This window comes from Oculina patagonica, chromosome 6 (genome assembly GCF_052425735.1).
Source record: "Oculina patagonica isolate OP01 chromosome 6, crgOcupat, whole genome shotgun sequence".
In the NCBI taxonomy this organism is placed as follows: Eukaryota; Metazoa; Cnidaria; class Anthozoa; order Scleractinia; family Oculinidae; genus Oculina; species Oculina patagonica.
The window spans coordinates 26171357-26192835 of record NC_135763.1 but is presented as its reverse complement, the minus strand read 5'-3'; the positions used below and the strand labels follow the sequence as shown (position 1 = coordinate 26192835).

General features: G+C 38.6%; 2 protein-coding genes across 3 annotated transcripts in view; one reads left to right on the top strand and one right to left on the bottom strand.

The window, feature by feature from the left end:
- Positions 1-2390, top strand: part of LOC144656383 (uncharacterized) — a 100051-nt gene extending 97661 nt beyond the window's left edge. The window contains exon 2 of the mRNA XM_078516604.1: positions 1-2390. Within this exon, the coding sequence (XP_078372730.1) occupies positions 9-2390 (2382 nt within the window). The 5' untranslated portion in view covers positions 1-8.
- Positions 1-21209, bottom strand: part of LOC144658319 (lactadherin-like) — a 173307-nt gene extending 152098 nt beyond the window's left edge. Inside the window, exons 1-5 of one of the 2 annotated variants that reach the window (XM_078518733.1) lie at positions 17825-17832; positions 14229-14492; positions 13497-13565; positions 6537-6850; positions 6029-6159 (exon numbers count right to left, since the gene is read on the bottom strand). In XM_078518733.1, coding sequence (XP_078374859.1) covers positions 6029-6159; positions 6537-6850; positions 13497-13565; positions 14229-14490 — 776 coding nt within the window. In that variant the 5' untranslated portion in view covers positions 14491-14492; positions 17825-17832. Of the gene's footprint in view, positions 1-6024; positions 6160-6536; positions 6851-13496; positions 13566-14228; positions 14493-17824; positions 17833-20016 lie in introns of those variants that run through there. The other variant, XM_078518734.1, reaches the window with a different exon arrangement.
- Positions 21210-21479: the final 270 nt, after the last annotated feature.

Below are 21479 nucleotides of genomic sequence, written 5' to 3'. Positions count from 1 at the left end.
ATATCCTCATGCAACAACTTGAAAGATTCTGGAAGACTGACTATGCTGGTCTGATCCCTGATTGCAAGGTTTCCATGTCCGTTGAAGACAAAAGAGCTCTAGCAGTGATGGAGAGTTCAGCCAAGTTAGTTGACGGTCGTTATCAACTGGCTCTTCCCTGGAGAGAGCAAGTGCCTAACCTTCCTAATAATCGGGTTTTGGCGGAACGTAGGTTGATGTCGTTGAAGAAGAGATTCCTGCAAGATGCCGAACTGTTTGAAAGGTACAAAGCAACCATCAGAGATTACGTAGACAAGGGGCACGCAAAAAGAGTTCCAGAGAATGAGCTTGTAGTCGAAGATAAACCGTTGTGGTACTTACCTCATCACCCCGTGTTCCATCCTAACAAGCCCGGGAAGACGCGAGTGGTCTTTGATTGTGCGGCAAAGTTTAGAGGAATGTCTTTGAATGATCATCTCCTAAGTGGTCCAGATCTAACAGGCAGTATCGTGGGTGTGTTGACAAGATTTCGTCACGAACAAGTCGCACTAGCAGCAGACGTGGAAGCCATGTTCCACCAGGTGAGAGTGTCGCCAGACGATTATGACGCGTTTAGATTTCTATGGTGGCCGGACGATGACCTGGATCAGGAACCTGTTGAGTACCGCATGGAGGTTCACTTATTTGGGGCCACGTCGTCGCCGGCTTGTTCCAACTTCGCCCTCAGGAAAACTGCAGAAGATAACATCAATGAATTTGACAAAGAGGTTGTGGAGACTGTAAAGAAGAACTTTTACGTGGATGATTGCCTCAAGTCGGTAGAATCATCTACTCACGCTGTTAACCTTGCGGCTCAACTACGAGATCTTCTCTCCAGGGGTGGGTTCCGTCTTCACAAGTGGCTCAGTAACAGACCCGAAGTTATGGAGACGATACCTGAAAGTGAGAGAGCTTCGTCAGTCCTCGACCTCGACTTGGACAAGGAAAGACTTCCTGTTGAGCGGACCTTGGGTCTAAGATGGGACATGCAGAAGGATATGTTCATTTTCAGTGCTGTTCTGAAAGATAAGCCCAATACGCGCAGAGGAATATTGTCTCTGACAAGCTCGATCTACGATCCACTGGGGTTCCTGGCGCCAATCATTCTTCCTGCGAAGAAATTACTTCAGGATTTATGCAAGCTAAAGCTAGACTGGGATGATCCGGTTGGCGAGAACGAAAGTCAGAGATGGGAGAAATGGAAAGAAGAATTGCCCAAACTTTCACAGTTAGCTGTCAAGAGGTGTGTCAAACCTGCCGATCTCGGAGAATTGAAGACCGTCGAGTTACATAACTTCGCTGACGCCTCGCAGTTTGCCTTTGGTGCTGTCTCGTATCTAAGACTGGTGGACACGAAGGATAATGCTTGCTGCTCGTTTCTCATGGGAAAGTCCCGTCTTGCGCACATCAAGCCGATGACAGTTCCGAGACTTGAACTTTCAGCTGCGGTTCTGGCCGTCCAATTGGACAAGACCCTGAAGACCGAGCTTGAGATACCAGTGCACCAATCTGTATTTTGGTCAGATTCTACTACAGTGCTTCAGTATATTAGGAATGAGTCTTCCAGATTCCATACGTTTGTATCTAACCGCCGCACGGTAATTCACGAACATTCCGAGCCAAAGCAGTGGAAATACGTGAACTCTGAGCTTAACCCCGCTGATCACGCTAGCAGAGGATTGACAGTTGATGGGATGATCTCAAGTAAATGGCTGTGTGGCCCAGAGTTCCTGTCGAGAGAAGAAGACCTTTCGCCTCGTGATCCTTCCCACCAACTGAAAGAACTATCTGCAGACGATCCGGAACTCAAACGAGATGTTCATACGTTCAGCCAGGCTGTATTAAATCAACCAGCAGAAGATTTTCTCTCAAGGTTATTTCATCAGTATTCCTCCTGGGATAAGCTGAGAAAGGCATTTGCATGGCTGCTGAGATTCAAGAATTGGTCGGTTCAAAGGCATCGTGGTCTTTCAGTGAACAGCAGTTCCTCCGTTAGTCAATCACCTCGAGGGGAATTGTCTGTCGATGAAGTTCGAGTAGCCGAAAGAGAGATAATCAGGCATTTACAGAAGCTATCCTTCCCGAAAGTATTTGAAGCTCTTCCAAGAATTTCCAGAAATCAAGTATCAGCACGCCAAGTTAAACCCCATCTAAGGAAATTGAAGTCTGCCTTACCCTTACGCAAGCTCTGTCCAGTGCTGGATGGCGACGGAATTCTTCGGGTTGGAGGAAGGCTAGAGAATGCTGGCATCAATTTTGACGCAAAACACCAAATAGTTCTGCCTTATCGTCATCACGTAACGGACTTGATTATTCGAAAGTACCATCAAGAAAACATCAGAAGTGAAAATTCCAGAAAATTCCAGAAGTGATCTTTTCCCTTCCCTTTAATTTGTTAATCAGAAAACCACGGAAAACACAATGAGAGATCTACACAGTCTTGGTTCAAAAATCGGCGTTTCCCGGCAACCCGTGTTTACGAGCAAGAAAGTCGGTGACATCCTCAAGACTAGAGGAACGAAACCGAAGATTGTTAATGAGCAATTCGCGTTGTTTATTATTTTCAATGTGGTCTATGCGAAATGGACTATGTCGGCTTCACAAATCGACACCTGTATCAACGCATTAACGAACACGCCAGATCAACGTCTTCAATTGGCAAACACGTCAAACCACATCATGGGATCGAGTTTTTGAACATCGCGGATAACTTCTCAGTTCTCCGGAAATGCCGAAATAAGTTTGAATTTTTAATATACGAAATGCTGTACATCAAAGACCTGAAACCTTCACTCAACGTGCAATCGGACTGGATTCGCGCGGAGTTGTTTACAGATGACTAATATATTTACATAACCAACACGCACATTAGAATGAAACTTGAACACTTACAAACTTTTTACTCTTGAAAATGATGTTCGATACATCGAAACGTCGATTAACGTTACTACTAATCTTTAACAAAGCCCTTTAAATTAAAGTTGTAAAAGGGTTCCATTCCTAGCTTGGATGGGAGTTTGACAGGTAGTTCTTGATTGCCGTAGCTGCCCCAAATGAAAGGCTTTGCTGTTTTAGTAGATAATTCAGGCCCTTGAAATAACACTAGGCGTCAGATCTTATAGACCACTCAAACTAATTGCATCGTCTGTCAAGGGATAGATGATCTCTTCTACAGCATCGCCGGCCGAAGCTTGTGCATTTTGTGTCCATATTGTTGTTGGTAAGAAATGTTTCTTTCCGTGGCCTTGTGGCGTGAGTCCTTCCTTTTTCGGCTATGCCTGGCGCTTTTTCTTCCTTGGGGGAGGCTCAACAGAATTATTTACAGTTACTTGCTGGTTTCCTGGAGAGAATCTATCACTTGCTGTATCATATTAAGTTTGGCTGTGACATACCTTATTGTGTCTTCACAGTATTGCTTCTCTTCTCCTCCCTATCTTTTCATCACTCCAGTTAACCACTCCAGTGGACCTTTTGATGTAGAGCACGAGTGTAAACTATTAATTAAAGTATTCAAGTAGCTCAATCAGCCTCATTTGTCGGTCACTTAGTTTTTAATCCTATGTTGATTGCAGGGGGAACGGGGGGGGGGGGGGGAGGGGGGGTTAAAAGTTTACTTTACTGACCCAGGGGCAGCTCGCGGCGGTGCAGGAAACGCGAAAATGCGGGCACAAAGTTCGACATAGAAAAGTATACTTTTCTGCCGTCGATTGGGCAGAATAATACAAAGGGAATACAAAAAACCTTTCTGCCCAAACAAGTGACAGTATTCAGAGAGCAGTTTGGAACTGGCCTGGTAAGACTCTTTCCCCAGGAGCACCTTTCAATCGCTCCAACTTTTCTATGGCGAATTTGTTTCTCGAAGTTTCGCGTTTCCCTCACCCCCACTTATACTGCCCGTGGGTCTCCGAGGATGCCCCTCCCCCCAACTGCGGTATGTTTTCCTCCCGTTTCCCAAGCAACTTGTTGTTACACTCTTATGTTTGGTAAAATGCCTAAGTAAAAAGGTCTTCTAGTGGAATAAAGCGCCTGGTCAAGAACACGATATAGACTAACGAATCTAACTATTCTTCTTCGCATCAACACCCCTTCCTCCCCCCGACAATTACCAAACCAATGATATAAACTAGTAGTAATCAGAGATTAGGGGAGTGCGTTCGACCTATAGGTAAAATAGTCCCAAAGTAAGCAGGCAGTGGCCAAAAAATCGACATGGTCGGCCTACTAGTAGTATTCCTTATGTCAAAGTTAGTTTCCAAGCTTATACCTCACTGAACGCGAGGAGGATAAGTGTGAGAAAGATTGTGTGACGAGCCAAAAGAACATAGAATGGATGAAATATTATGTACAGAAAAATAATTATTTATTTCACTTGATCCGACACTTGACCTGTTATCGTTTGGCACTAAACGAGATTTAAAATTCCACAAACTTCTGGAAATTGTTTTACTTCGATTTAAAATACAGACTTAAAAAGTACTTAAAAATACAGACAATTCACACAGTAATCCACTACACGCATATGCATATTACATTCACACAACGATTTGAAGTGCTAAATCAATTTCGATCCGTATTATACCCACTCTCGATGCATGTAATTCTAACAATTCAATTGTAGTTTTGTGCAACGAATAATTGCAGGAAAACACGCTGGTTTACTTACGAACGAACTCCATACGAAACTACGCATCGACTTACTCGATTTCCACTCTTTTTATGACGTTCGATGGATGAAGACAACTCTGCTACCTTGGATGATCACCTTCTAATTTTCTCCATGACATTTTTGGCAAAATTACAATTTTGGAAACACGTTTTTAACCCTTTTTTCAAGCAAAATAATGTTTCTGAGCTCCGTTTGGGACACCATTTTGTTTTGCATAAAATCGAGGCCATCTGTGGCTACCAGTTTCCCGGCCGAGATTTGCCCCTGCAAAAATCTATCGGGGCGGCCAATCTGGAGTCCATACATCTGCGCGCGCATTACGGCTCGATTCATTCCGCATAACAGTACACAGGCATACCAACTCAAAAGACACAGGACGCTAAAACAAAATTAGGCTTGCGCTCTCCTTCGTCGAACGCAAATATATACTGCTATCTTGCGGTTTATAAGTTCTTTATTTGTTGCTGCAACATTTAACCTTGGCTGCTAGAACATTAATAACAATGGACTTAACATAACATAATTTTTTCATTTTTATTTCTCCATACAATATCCGAATAAAGTAGAGGCTTGTGATAAATGTTTTCTAAATAAAAACAGTGAATTGCGATAGATATTCTAATTACTCTTATTTCAAAGCTTTTACATATTTATCGTACATTTAGCCAGGTCCAGGATTTTTTTCTTTAATTTCTCGTTTCTCTTTCTGGCATCCCACTATTAAACAAAATAAAACATCTAACAGCAAATACTGTTTTGTTTAAACACGCTTTCCGCTAAAGTTTTAGATTTTACATATGTCTAGGTCCAGAGATTTTTTTTTTTCCTTTCTTGTTCGTTTCACTATGTAAATTCAAACTCACACCCCCACGAACAGGGCTAACGCATAAAATGCCTAATGTCCCAACTTGTGCTTTGTTTCCTTTGAACAAATACTTTGGAAATACCCACCACCAACTTGAATTTAATTTTCATTACCTTAGATTAAGGTGTGAATTGAACTGATGCTACAACAAGTAGTGTTTAAGTAAAGTTAATGCCACAAAATTACTAAAGGCAAATTATGGACTCATATTAAATGTTTAAATTAAGTGCATTTTCTAAATTTGTGGAAAACATCAAGAGAAGAGGGTTAAAAAAATCGTCGTAATAGTTTTCAATTTACGTTTACCGCAACAGATGGGAAGAAAGAGAGGGTCATATTTTTTTATGTTTTGGGGTTTAGAAGGCAAGCACCCGATCGAAAGCAAGGGCATGTAATGCTTTCTGGCCTACAGGTTATTCCATATCCCGCGACGGGTGTACAAGGCTGCAGAGATGGTAGAAAAGGTTATTATAATTTACACAAATATTTCAACTCTCAAGCAAGGATGGCTGTAATATGTGACGGGATAAAACCGAACAAATCTGGCTTTGACGTCAGTACTGAGTGAATGCTTCACAATACTATGTTGATCTGTGTTTCCTGGGAACACCTGCAAATGAAAAAGAAAATCGCAGATTAGATGACATGGAACATAAACGATTGTAAGAAAAACATCAAAAATAAAATCCATTAATGTCTTTTAGTTTCGAGTTTTACGAAGAAATGACTAATAAATGATGTTGGCCACATTCCCCCCCCCCCCCCCCCAAAAAAAAGGCTTTCTCTTACTTCTAAGTCAAACCATGGTGCCATGGCAACCTCAAAAGTCGGGAAAAAAAGATATCATATCACACACCATATAATGTACTGCGGTTAAAGATCTAAGCAGACCCAGAATGATCCAACAACATTCCCTATGTAGTAATCATAGCTTGGAGTTTAAAATGTATATATGTCAAGAAATAAAAAGATTGATGACAAATTTACCTTTTCAACATTGTTTTCCTTGTAGACGCTCCAAGTTACTCCATCTCTAGAAAAATGTACTTTGTAGCTGGTGGACCACGAAGAACTGAACCCTTCCCCTTGTGTTTCCACTGCACAAACAGAGTGCACTGCACCCATATCAACTTGAAGATAGTCTGTTCGGTCAGATTTGGTCTTTGTACACCACGCTCCATATCCCCTGTTTCCATTCAGTCGGCCGTAGTATGGATAATAATGAGTATTATAGATTGTGCTTGCCGTCATTCTAGCATCTGGTATTGTGTTTCTATCCTCTACACCAACAGGTCCACATACTAAAGAACAGGAGGAATACGCAGCTACAGTCAATTGCACAAATAAAGTGACTATCTCAGTACAGTTATTCCGGAGTTCCTTACTCTTGCAACGACATTTACCTCAAGAAGACTTCAAAATTGACGCCTGGTTTGAGGGGGACCCTCTCAGTGAATAGGTACACGTATCGCTTCTATTAGAAAACATTGTCCCCAGGTAGTCAGGTGCAAGACCATTGAGTGATTTATAGACCATGACGGCTGTTTTAAATTTAAATTGGACATCGAGTTTATTCCAGCCAAGTCTTGCAATAAGATCATCAGCATTGGCATCGTAGGAAGAAGAGGTCAAGATACGCGCAGCACGGTTTTGCAGTTTTTGTAGTTTCCTTGCCAGAGTTTTATTGCAATTCCCCCAAACGACACTACAATAATCAAAATGGGGTTGTACTAAAGAGTTATAGATGCATAGTAATGTCTTAAATGGAACAAAAGACCTGCTACGCTTTAGGATGCCAATGCCAGATGCAATCTTTTTAGAAATATTTGTAATGTGTAGATTCCAAGTTAGGTTCTTATCTATATATGCACCAAGGGATTTTGTAAATTCAACTTGCTTTATAGAGTCACCATTTATTGAGAAGGACAAAGGTCTACTCAAAGTACTTAACCTTTGCCTTGACCCTAACAACATAAACTCAGTCTTAGACCTATTAAGAGTGAGTTTATTTGCAATTAACCATTCAGAAACTTTAGTTAACTCATTATTCATGTTTTCTTCTAATAGAGTAACATCGTTACTGGCAAAGGTTAAGTGCGTGTCATCTGCGTACATCCTAGGTTGTGAAATAGAGAGACAGTTGGGCAAGTCGTTTATATAGAGTAAAAAGAGAAGTGGACCTAGGATTAAATTATGTAAAATGAAAAATTTTATGGCGATCAAACGCCATTTGTTTAAGTTATGAACGATTTTCGGAAGCCTTCGTTTTTAATAATATGTGATTGTTTTTAAAATGCAATGGTGAATTTTTTTGTAGTAACCCCAAAACGCTGCCAAATAGTTGAAGTTTACTCACAACAACTTACAGGAAAATTCAATCCGTAGATTTCCTGAATGGGCGACATCTTTATTTTGCCTTTAAAAACTGTTGTGTTATACGTCTGTCTTGACTTATAATAACCCAGTACCAGCCAGTTTTGAGGCTGATGTCAAAAAAAGATCGCGTATATACATCAAATGTTAGCAGTCAATAAAGATAGATGGTTTTCAGCCGAATATTTGAAAATATCAAACAAATGACGTTATTTCAAATTGCGAAAAATTTGTCGATTTGTTTTGCATTTTTTAATTAAAGCTGCAGCTAGAACAGGATATTGCAAAGGTTTGTGCCGAGTTTCAGCGTATTTCGTTTATACGGTTTGAAGAATTTCGGTCCTTTGTAATATCCTGGTCATATACGATTTTTGTCACTAGTGACAAAAAATGTATGACCAATAGGATTGCTTCTCATCAAAGACGAGAGACGATTTTTATTCGAGGCTTTTTTACTGAGTAAATCTCAGTACTTAGATAATAAAATAAGATCCTCGCTTTGATAACTAAATACTAATTAGGATTTTATATATAAATCCTTAGTATGGTCATACGAAAATATTAATTATTAGGGTCGTAATTTCGCGTGTGAAAAGTCGCTCGAAGATACGCACGTGGTTTGTAATGTCGGTTGATATAAGGCTATTTTTAGATATTTCTCTACGAAACTCTCAAGGCAGTAAAGTAAGTTTGATCAGTCTCTCATTATATCTCATGTTCTGGTGATGGTCCAATATAAAGTAAATATAGTTGCTCTTCGCTGGACGTTCTCTAGGTGAGCTCGATGCTTCGGCGACCACAAACTACTACAGTATTCCAACTTCAGTCGGACTTACGCTCAGTATAGGAGCTTTCTGGTATTGAAGTCCCAGACAACTCTCGTAAGTAGGCCAAGACTCTCGATGGCTTTGAAAACTATAATTTCTATGTGCCTTGATCAGGACATGGCACTGAAAACCGTAATGCGCTGTGCCAAAGTCAGTGTTGGATGACACACATTTAAGCTGCCGACCATCGAGGATATAGTAAATATTGCCACTTATTTGCGAGGCAATTATCTTATAAGTACGGTTAACTTGCTTTTGTTGTTGTTGTTGTTGTTGTTACTGGAATGGCATTGTACACAATTTGCTGTAGTTCTTCAATAAATAACTCAACGATTTTTTTGTGGGCATGCATTGTCGACGGAACTTGGCTTAGCGACAATTGTCGCGCTCATTTTCAATATTAGGTCTGTCGTAGGTTTTCACTTAATTGTAGGTAAGTTCCGGTGAATCAATGAGAAAGCTAGGAATCCATTATCCGAGGTTAAGAATTTAACAACGGTTATACCTTGACTTTGACATATTTAAATCATCACTGGTTTTTATTCCAGAATACATTTAAAATTCGAATCCTCCCAAAATCATTTTGGTGTCATTTTTCCAGTAAAGAGAACCGTGTTATATGTTTACCAAATGTCCTACAAAATTTAAATACTCCTACCTAGGTCTGTGCAGGTTTTTCCGTCTCCAGTAAATCCGGCTTTGCAAGAACAAATATAAGAACCGGCAGTATTCTGACATGTAGCACTGACGTCACAAACAGAATCACTGCACTCGTCCACGTCTATGGGAAAAAAGATAATTGAACAGTTCGGCAATTAGCAAAAGAAAGGTAAAAATTAATAAATAAAGATTAAGTCTGTTTTCGAGTCTCGTGGTCCCTCAAGCGTTTTTTTTTTTTTCACAGTTTCAGTAGCATCAAGCGACTAGGAGTATTTCAACTCATCACTGGATCGGATGCTTGTCCATCGCATGGTTACCCCAGCATTAAATACGCCGGAAACCATTTATCCACCTGGGTGGAGAGAGTGGGCTCGATTTTCGCGCCTTCTCGAGTTTGGTCTAACACAACACGAGACCCGGCCAGGGCTTGAACCCAGGTCGCCACGAAAAGGCCACCGCGCCACCCGGAAAAAGAAAAACCAATGGCCTCTTATGTTGATTCACAATAACTGATGATTCGTAACTTTGGCCTATAACTGTAATTACCGACCAATGATAGACAATTTCTTAAGGAATGGAAAAAGGGCCCTTATCTCCACTCTATGAAAAATTACAGTTAAGTTTAAAACTCCAATAAAATTAACACTTAATGACTAGTCTCGAGGAAAACAGTAAATTTTGTTTCCGACAATCTCCAAATCTCAAAACAATGAGGTTTGAGGGAAAAAAAGCTGGTTTCCCGAGGGATCAGCGGGATAGGGTTAGTGTTAGGGTTATTGAAGGGTTAAGGGTTAGGGTCATTGTGAAAAGTCTAGAGCAGGCCTGGATAGGCGCTATACAAATATGTATGTATTATTTAAGAAATAGAAAACATGTTCCGTGTTTCTATCGAGTTATAGAAACACGAGTGGAAGTTTGGGAGAACGAGAAATGCTGTGGGAACACGAGTCGATAGACGAGTGTTTCCACAGCTTTTTCGAGTTCTCCCAAACTTTCACGAGTGTTTCTATAACTCGATAGAAACACGGAAAACATGTTTTCTATTTCTTTTAGAAAACAGCACAAAGAAAATAACGCACATCAAGGTAATATTTAGCGCTTTATTTAACATCAAAACGTAGATTCTCTTCACCTCGCGGTTTCACGTCATGAACAGTAATCAACCAATCATAGTTCGGGAGTCGATGAACAGAAATAAATCAACTGTTCAACATTTGCTTCAAGGCTAAAATTCACCGTTGTTTGGCCAAACAAACAAAGAAAACAGGCCCCAAAGTTAACGTAATTATGAGAAATAACTAAGTCGATGGTTTAACTGAAGTCCAGCACTGGAAGGAGTCAAGAATTGTGGTTTTATTTCGCTTCATCGAACTAACCGAATGGTTTGACGACCGACGATCGAGCGACTCGAACCTTGGAGGTCAAAGTGAATTATTTTTCTGTTAAAAGAAGTTTGACTCGGCATTCTGGACGAATATCTTGTCCAGTTGAGGAGCTGTGAATAGTTCTGAAGTGCTGCAAAGCCTAGAATGGAGTGAAGTTGCGCCAATTCATATACTTCTTTGAAAGGTCAGCCGCTTCGATAATTTCTTTCACAGACTATTTTTGAATGTGTAGCGGGCTCTGTAAACATCTTACTCGCTTGTTTTAAAATGTGCAAATATTTGTTTAGTCTTAACCTGGTTTTTGTCAGCTGTGACATTAAAATTTGGCACAATTATGAGTTGTTATTTTTGCATTGCTTATTTTAGCGCCGTGAATATTGATTGCCGTGTCTACGACAACTGTCTGTGTCTCCATCGAGTTATAGAAACACAATTGTTAACCAATCAGCGCACGTATTTACTTTGTGCTATTTTCTAAATTATCATTAACTAGGCGGAGCGCCAGTTCCAGTCCATAATTCGCTCGTGGGTTTTTTTCATGGTTACTCACCCCAGACCTCCGTTCGGCCGTCCACCACCAAGAAAGCTTTGTTGTTGATGATAAATTATATGACTCATGTGAATAATAATATATTCGATCACTTCTGATCTGACCAGGAGCTCACTGTTATTTTCTGTATTATTTTTCGTGTGTCATGCAAGTGTTTTGAATTTATTTTCGGAATCGAAACTAAAGTGCAAACTCAGCAAGAATGTGACAAGGCACGAGAACTACTTCATCGCGCCAGGAGAATTTTTCTGGGTGATTTATTTACTTTGGCTTTGAATCACGCGACTTCTCAAATGCCGCTGATAGCTATGTTTTTCGAGCAATATAGCAGCTAAACTTTATATATGAACTTGAGTTTTATAAGCTTCTTTAATATTTTTACAATGTTCAACTTATGCCAGTCAACTGGTTTGAGTGTATTTTATTCAAGATTCGAAAAAAAATTATATTTGGAAGCCTAGGCATAAATTTGTTTATGCATATGATTAAGAAAGAGATCGCTGCGACAAAATATAAAATTAACAATGAAAGAGTGTTATATATTTTTCTATGATCCCTCAGTAACCCAGCAATGAACAACTTTCATTTTTTTTTTTAAATAACTTACCAACGCAACTTTTTCCATCCCCTGAAAATCCAGCTTTACATGTGCACGTGTACGATCCTGGCGTATTACTGCAGACAGCATTGACGTCACAGCTATGAGAGTTAGAAGAGCACTCGTCGATATCTAGAAATTGATAATGAAGTTAGTAAGTGTCGTGTAAAATCATTTTTGCTACTGAAGGTTTAAATCCAATTGTCAAGTGAAGATGTGTTGCCTAAACTTGCTTTAGTTTAGTTAAGCATTTTCTTTACAGTCAACGCACTTCACGCATGAACACACAACTTGAAACATTCATAAAATATTTCATTCACCGATTTCATTTTATTATTAACTTTGGCTTCGAATCACGTGACTTCTCAGAGTTTGTTGTTGGTTCTCGTCCTTGCTCCGAGGGTTTTTCTCCGGGTTCACCGGTTTTCCTTCCTCCACAAAAACCAACATTTCCAAATTCCAATTCGATCGGGAATACACGGCCCCACAAGCTTGAAGCTTTAATCCTTACCGTGTCTAAATAAAGGTAATTTATGACTTCTCAAATGCCGCTGACAGCTATGTTTTTCGAGAAATATAGCAGCTAAAATTTTAGAACTTGAGTTTCAAGCTTCTTTAATATTTTCACAAAGTTCAACTTATGCCGTTCAACTGCTTTGAGTGTATTTTATTCAAGATTCGGAACAAAATTATATTTGGAAGCCTAGGCATAAATTTTTTTATGCATGTGATTAAGAAAGAGATCGCTGCGACAAAATATAAAATTAACAATGAAAGAGTGTTATATATTTTTCTATGATCCCTCAGTAACCCAGCAATGAACAACTTTCAATTTTTTTTTAAAATAACTTACCAACGCAACTTTTTCCATCCCCGGAAAATCCAGCTTTACATGTGCACGTGTACGATCCTGGCGTATTACTGCAGACAGCATTGACGTCACAGCTATGAGAGTTAGAAGAGCACTCGTCGATATCTAAAAATTGATAATGGAGTTAGTAAGTGTCGTGTAAAATCATTTTTGCTACTGAAGGTTTAAATCCAATTGTCAAGTGAATATGTGTTGCCTAAACTTGCTTTAGTTTAGTTAAGCATTTTCTTTACAGTCAACGCGCTTCACGCATGAACGCACAACTTGAAACATTCATAAAATATTTCATTCACCGATTTCATTTTCAATTAATGAAATGATTCTTCTACACTTCATTCGAATAATTGTAATTCAAATTGAAAATAAGGTTTTCACAAAGACCTTGCTAAATTTACAGAAACCTTTAAACGTAACTCATTTCCCTCCCACATAATTGACAAAACCATTAAACGTTATCCAGATAATGTTAGAGCTAATTCCTCTAGTGATGTTAGTATTAGTAATTCTAACAAAAAAAGTGAGACGGACTTACTGCTGGAACTTTGAGTTTCCCGAGATTATTTTCTTTGTATTTTAAATGTATTGTTGATCCGTCAAAAAGAGAGAGTACGGTTGTTTGTTCTTACTGCACGGTTTTAGCAAAACTGATTATAGGTATCTCAACGCAGGGTGTGTCAACGTACCTGGTTTGGAGTTTATCTTTTCTTGCAACTCACTGACCGTTTCATTAAGTATTTTTATCTTTGAGCAGGCTGAAATGTAGTAGTTAGCGAAAGGTTAAAATCGTTTTAAAACTTGTTAGTAGAAACTCAGCTGTGTTCTGTTGGAAATCCGCGAATCTGATTGGTTCTCCCACTGTTTTCTATTTGCCGATAGAAACAGTCGCGCGCGCGTAGCTATTTAAATTGTAAATTTTCTTGATTTTTGTCTTCAAATTGCACAATATTGTAGGTTTTGGACTGCAATCCTTCAGAGTTTCTACTAAAACAATTAGACTACTCGCAGTCGTTTTCCATGAGCGATAGTCAACTCGGCTGCGCCTCGTTGACTATTTGCTCATAGAAAACTCGGGCTTGTAGTCTAATTGTTAATTAGAATAGGATCATGTCTGCTTAAACACAACTGTGATATGACACATCGAACAAAAGGCCGAAGATGAAATTACTAACGCGCCAAATGTGAAAAAAATCAAATTACGCTCTGACCAATATCAATATATTATGTTTCCCTTGGGACAAGTGATAAAACATGATGAAAACATTAAGATGCTGAGATTATGGTTTTCACGATTTTTCCAGTCAGTCTTGGCAGCAAAATATAGTCAAACAGCAAAGTCTAGAGTGTTTGTTTCACCATTACCCTTGCCACGAGGATTTTACGACTTTTCAGGTGTCAGAACTGATGTTGTGTATCACCTTTGCATTCTTCCATTGCTTTTATCTTTACTTCCTGCTCTTTCATCTTTTCTCTCTGCTCTTTCATCTTTTCTTCCTGCTCTTTTATCTTTTCTCCCTGCTCTTTCATCTGTTCTTTCAGTTTTCTCACGGTTTCTTCTAATATTTTTGTTCTTTGTTTTAGCCCTCCTCCTTTCTTGGCCAGTACGGGTTTGACATCTTCCATTAGAAGCATTAACAACAACAGACAAGGCAAAAGAACAATCTTCAGATGAATGGCCATTTCTGTGAAACAAAAAAAAAAACGTTTTATATCGCAAGTGAACGCCATTTTCTTTTTTAACGAGAATCTATAACACGCTTTAAAATTCTACATTTTTTCGACTATTTTGCTTGTTTACAAGCGAAAGTAGGAGAATAGCAGTTATGTGGGGCAAAATTTGGAACCGCATTCTTGTTAACTCTCAAGGGACTTTTTTAATTTCTCAAGGAACTGTTTTAATTTCTCAAGGGATTTCTTTCCGCTGTGGGTGATGAAAGGGTTTCTTATTAGTATTGCGTCAACCTTGCGATCTCGTGTTTAAAACGTGACTTGTCACATGTATAAACGTTATATAACAATTATTTTTATGCGTGAGTATCTCAAATCAGATACGACACAACTAATCGAGAATGTGAGTGGTTCAGCCTATGAAGGCAACGTATAAGTCTTTCACAGTCTAAAGCGACGCTAATATGTTAACCTAAAACGATTAAGAACGCAAGTTTGTATTGGTACAAGCGCTCACACACTAAAGGGGCGCTAATATTTAACCTAAAATGATTAAGAACGGAAATTTGTACTGTTTAATACAAGTCTTTCACATACTAAAGCCGCGCTAATATTTAACCTAAAGGATTTGTTTTCGCGACAATCGAATGCGTTAGTCATTTATTCGCGTTCTCAATTCAAGGGATTTCTTTTCGGTGTGGGTGAACAAAGCGTCAGTCAACACTTGAAGGCAATGTATAAGTCTTTCACAGACTAAAGCGACGCTAATATGTAACCTAGAACGTAAGAACGCAAGTTTGGACTGGTACAAGCGTCTCACACACTAAACTAGGGGCGCTAATATTTAACCTAAAACGATTAAGAACGCAAATTCACAGGGGACCCAAACGCTGTATTAGTTAAACATAATCTTAAAATAAAAATGTTCTTGTTTACCTGCGTTCCAGTGTCTTTTTTTGGCCGGTTTGGGGTCGATTTGAATCAGAGCGAAGGCGGTTTACGTTGCGAGTTTCAAACGTTTATCGGTCTGTCGCAATGTCAATACGACGCGCCTCAAGTTTTAGTTATTATTAACTCAAGTTACTAACACCATTAATTATTAACTCTCCTCGCGGGGAGTTTCGTGTTTCAATTTAACGGTCACTAGAAGAGAAGAGAGACAAGGGGTGAAACTCACTACGAGCGGTCGTACAATCTGTGACTACAGTTGATGTGACCAGTCTCGCGTGTGGATATGCGCGAGGAAACAAGAGCCGACAGCCGGCAGCCTTTGACGGCGATTACCACGACACGTGAAACATGTGAAAATCATGGTTCAAATCCATTTAATTTAAATGTTGTTCACTAATGAGTATTTGAATTTCCGTTATGTTTCGCTTGGCTTTTTTCGAGATAAAAAAGCATATTTATGTGTACAAGTAGAACATATTTTACCTTTTGTAGCTAACCTTTTGCTACCGGGCGCGATTATAGAAAGTAAATCAGTGAATAAGCAGTGAATAAACATTTCTTCTTTCAATGTTGCAAAATTTTGAATTTGGATTAACGGTTTTAAGATATACTAGAAACGGATGTCGCCTCTTGTTATCCTGGTTTAAATCAATATACTCACATACCCACCGTTGGCAATTCATGATCCACAGCGTTTATTGCCGTATGATAAAGTTAGCAGTTATATTTTTACTTTTGATTGTTTGTTTTGGTCGCTGTTGTTGCCACTTTTTAAATGCTTCACAATTCCGCGTTTTACAATATTCAGACATTCCGCGTTTTAAGATAATACGTCACTCCGCGTTTTACAATGTTCCTCCTATCCACCGTGGCGTTCCGCCGTTCCGCCATTCCTCCGAATAGAGTCACCCAAATATCCAAGAAGGCAGAAATTTTCATAGTCTGATATACGGCTGCCAAAACAACTAAAAATTGGTCTGGTATAAGGCAAACGTTTCAAAGTTCCAGCAACAGACCCCCAACTAGAAATATACAAAGTACAAAGGGATGAAAATCCATTACCAACCATGGCTAAAAGATACAGGAGCTTACCCTCAAGGGAAAATTTAGATTTCAAGACTTCCACTCTTAAACAACATGAAAAGCCTCTTTCACCGTTTAGCAAAAGACTACTCCATACCACAATTGACTGCCAACAGATAGACCATAGCAAAATAGTCGTAGTCTCATAGAGACCTTTCATTTTTACTGCATGCCCTACTCACCCTGAATATGCACCAAAATTTACTGTTGCCACTTTAGTTTTAAAAAAAGGTCCAAACCTGCATTATGACATTTAATTGATGGTGTAAAGTTGGATAACCGACTTTACACCGAATTTAACCACATTTAATGTAATGTAAATCCCAATTTCCATGCTGTGTATGTACAATATAATTACAAAAATGGTTTAAAGCACTGCAGTCTTCGTCTAAAGGTTTTCCTTTGTTAAAGTCACTCTTCTGTGAAGCGAAACCTTTCTATATAAGTTCGGTATCTGTGGAGAACTGTATGTGAAATATGACATGAAATTGACAGCTGAAAATTGTATCAAAATGTTGTTTTAAACTCATATCATATCTCTCCAGACTTGCTGGCTCCAGGGTTGGGAAACACCGCATATCTAGTAGTTGTGTTTTCAAGTGTAGGCTTCTTAATATTTATCAGAGGAAAATTGAGCATAAAGATTGCTGTGATAGTTTGCCATTTTAAGCAAAAGGCAACAAAGACTAGGAAGAGTGGACGAGGAAGCAAGTTTTCATTTGTTACCTAGGAATTTAAAACTTCTTTAACGAAAGATGATCTTCCTCGGATCTTCCTCGGCAATCTTCGGATATCTTCGGAAATTTTCGGAAAAGTTTGGAAAATGTTCGGAAACATTCGTACAACCTTCGGACAACATTTTGCAAATCTTCGGAAATTTTCGGAAAAGGTTGGCATTCTTCGGGAAATCGTCAAAAACACCGTAATTAGGAGGTTCATTTAATAAAGAAAGTGTTCAAATCGATATCCCACTCGTTCGCTGGCTCACTCGTGAGATATTGATTTGAACACTCGAAGATAAATTTCATATCTCCGCGCAAATATGTAATATTCTCTATTTCTTTTAACATGTCTCTTGCATTTAATATCCGATTTAGTATTATGAATCCGGATTTGATTGAGTAGTGTCCCTGTGAGTTTTCTGCTTTGTGATTATTTTTGAACTTTAAATGGTCTTCGACAATCCTACTGTTTGTTTATGAACGGTGCTGCAATTCCCCAAAATACTGTTATATTCATTGGGAAATATATTCTAATTAATTTTGTTTTCAGCTTTTTCTTCTTAAGCATTTAGAAATAGGGAAATCCATACCTTTGCGGCTTCAATTCAAAGCGATTCTGCAAAAAAATAATGTAGAAAAAAATTTAAAATCGTGCTATAGAGTGAAAAACAACACCACTTCGTGCTCACTCACCTCGTTCAGTACCTTTCGTGCGAATATCTATGTCAGTTGTAACAAAGTATTATTGGCATGTTTAGTGATGATAAAACATGGCATACAGTGATTGGTCATATTTGAGAGACTAAATTACCGTACTTAGCGATATCGTCACGAACACTATACAAAATAGGCAAGCGCTGTAATTGTTCCCTAGGTATCTCCTGGTGCAGGAAATTTTTTTAGCAAAATATAAAACGTCTTTCCTCTGTGGTCTACAGGTTGTCCTTCACCTGCCTTTTTCATCAAATGCCTTATTATAAATGAATCACCAGCAAAACTTTTGTGGGATAAAAAGACATTCAACTAATTCAGTGAAACGTGTCAGAGGAAATAATTGTTTTGGCTGTCCCAACCTGAGCGAATGTAAATACAACGACTTAACAGTTTGCTTTCTGCAAAATAAAACAAAGCGTTTCAACTGAATAAAATAGGTTTATGTTATAAGAGGGTCCCTTTACTTTTTATGTACAGCGTGAATAGCGCTATTTAATTTCCCGGTGAAACATGATTTGAGCTCTTAGTTTTTCGCGATACCCAATTTTGAGATCTTTTCACGTGCACGTCAACGCAATTTTTGACTTAAACGTGACCCGTGTTGTGAACGAAGAGTTGAATTGGACGCGATTCCTGAATCTTCTCGCTTTGCGAGACTTAATTTTCAGTGTTCTAGTAAATGTTCTTTAGTTTTAAAGCTCTGTGGCTGGGTTTTGAACAGATAAAAACTAATGTCAGTTATTTTGTCGCGTGCATGATCTCAACAGACATGACGTTCAACGCAGACATTAAATTATACGGTTTTACTCCTTCCGAGCGTATAACAGACTAAACAGGGATCGCTTGATTTTTGCGTGAACACAAAAATATTGTGGATATCATTCGTGACGCGTGAAAAGGCCAAGCATTTTTTTCACGTGATTCGATTTGCAAAGGGGAAAAGGGGCCCCTCTTTAGACAAGAATAGAAAATTTAAAAGGTTGCGGTAAAAAGGAAGTCATTTTCGATTTTAGAAGAATAAAATATGTACAATATAATTACAAAAATGGTTTAATGCACTGGAATCTGCGTCTAAAGGTTTTCCTTTGTTAAAGTCACTCTTCCGTTAAGCCAAACCTTTCTATGTAAGTTCTGTATCTGTGGAGAACTGTATGTGAAATATGACATGAAATTGACAGCTGAAAATTGTATCAAAGTGTTGGTTTAAACTCATATCATATCTCTCCAGACTTGCTGGCTCCAGGGTTGGGAAACAGCGCATATCTAGTAGTTGTATTTATCAAGGGTGGGCTTCTTAATATTTATCAGAGGAAAAATTGAGCATAAAAATTACTGTGAGAGTTTGCAATTTAAAGCTAAAGGCAACAAAGACTGCATAAGAAGAGTGGACGACAAAGCAAGTTTTCATTTGTCACCTAGGAATTTAAAACGTCTTTAACGAAACATGACTTCCGATGAGAAATACTTCTGAACTGAGGCACCAGAAAAAATACAGAATCAGTTGAAGGTTGCGGTTTTCTTTAATTAAATTATGCCAGTTGCAGTTACTCTTCGATGCCCCCAGACGGTTGCTTGAAATGTAAACGTAGCTAAAGACACTCTTTAGCCATTTTTATACACGTAGGATACATTGGCCAGAGGAGAATACTCGCCTTAAAAACAATCACAAGTTTCGAGGGAAGAAAAAGGGGCTGATAATATATAATGACAGTGAGTGCGCGCTAAACGGTGCATTGAATCCTTGGTGTTAAGGTATAAATAATTTTCATAAGCTCGATCGAAAAACGCCTTGCTGACTATTTGCATATTTTAGTTTCTTTTAACCTGTCTCTTGCATTTAATAACCGATTTAGTATTATGAATCCGGATTTGATTGAATAGTGTCCCTGAGAGTTTTCCGTTTTGTGATTATTTTTGAACTTTAAATGGTCTTCGACAATCCTACTGTTTGTTGACGAGCGGTGCTGCAATTCCCCAAAATACTGTTATATTCATTGGGAAACACATTCTAATAAATTTTTGTTTTCAGGTATTGTTCTTAAGGATGTAGAAACAGGGAAATCCATACCTTTGCGGCTTCAATCCAATTTGAAAGCGATTCTGCCAAAAATAATGTGGAAAATAAGTTTAAAATCGTGCTATACAGTTAAAAACAACACCACTTCGTGCTCACTCACCTAGTTCAGTGCCTTTCGTGCGAATATCAATGTCAGTTGTAACAAAGTATTATTGGCATGTTTAGTGATGATCAAAACATGGCATGCAATGATTGGTCATATTTGAGTGACTAAATTACCGTACTTAGCGATAGCTTCGCGAACACTATACAAAATAGGCAAGCGCTGTAATTGTTCCCTAGGTATCTCTTGGTGCAGGAAATGTTTTAGCAAAATATAAATCGTCTATCCTCTGTGGTCTACAGGTGGTCTTTTACCTGCCTTTTCCATCAAATGCCTTAGTATAAATGAATCACCAGCAAAACTTTTGTGGGATTAAAAGACATTCAATTGATTCAGTGAAACGTGTCAGAAGAAATAATTGTTAGTTTTGTCTGTCCCAACCTGAGCGAATTTAAATACAACGACTGAACAGTTTGCTTTTTGCAAAATAAAACAAAGCGTTTCAGCTAAATAAAATAGGTTTTGTTATAAGAGGGTCCCTTTACTTTTTATGTAGAGCGTGACTGGCGCTATTTATTTTCCCGGTGAAACATGATTTGAGCTTTTAGTTTTTCGTGATACCCAATTTTGAGATCTTTTCACGTGCACGCCAACGCAATTTTGACTTAAACGTGACCCGTGTGGTGAACGAAGAGTTGAATTGGACGCGATTCCTGAATCATCTTGCTTTGCGAGAATTAATTTTCAGTGTTCTAGTAAATACTCTTTTAGTTTTAAAGCTCTGTGGCTGGGTTTTGAACAGATAAAAATTAATGTCAGCTATTTTGTCGCTTGCATGATCTCAACAGACATGACGTTCAACGCAGACATTAAATTATACGGTTTTACTCCTTCCGAGCGTATAACAGACTAAACAGGGATCGCTTGATTTTTGCGTGAACACAAAAATATTGTGGATATCATTCGTGACGCGTGAAAAGGCCAAGCATTTTTTTCACGTGATTCGATTTGCAAAGGGGAAAAGGGGCCCCTCTTTAGACAAGAATAGAAAATTTAAAAGGTTGCGGTAAAAAGGAAGTCATTTTCGATTTTAGAAGAATAAAATATGTACAATATAATTACAAAAATGGTTTAATGCACTGGAATCTGCGTCTAAAGGTTTTCCTTTGTTAAAGTCACTCTTCCGTTAAGCCAAACCTTTCTATGTAAGTTCTGTATCTGTGGAGAACTGTATGTGAAATATGACATGAAATTGACAGCTGAAAATTGGATCAAAGTGTTGGTTTAAACTCATATCATATCTCTCCAGACTTGCTGGCTCCAGGGTTGGGAAACAGCGCATATCTAGTAGTTGTATTTATCAAGGGTGGGCTTCTTAATATTTATCAGAGGAAAAATTGAGCATAAAAAT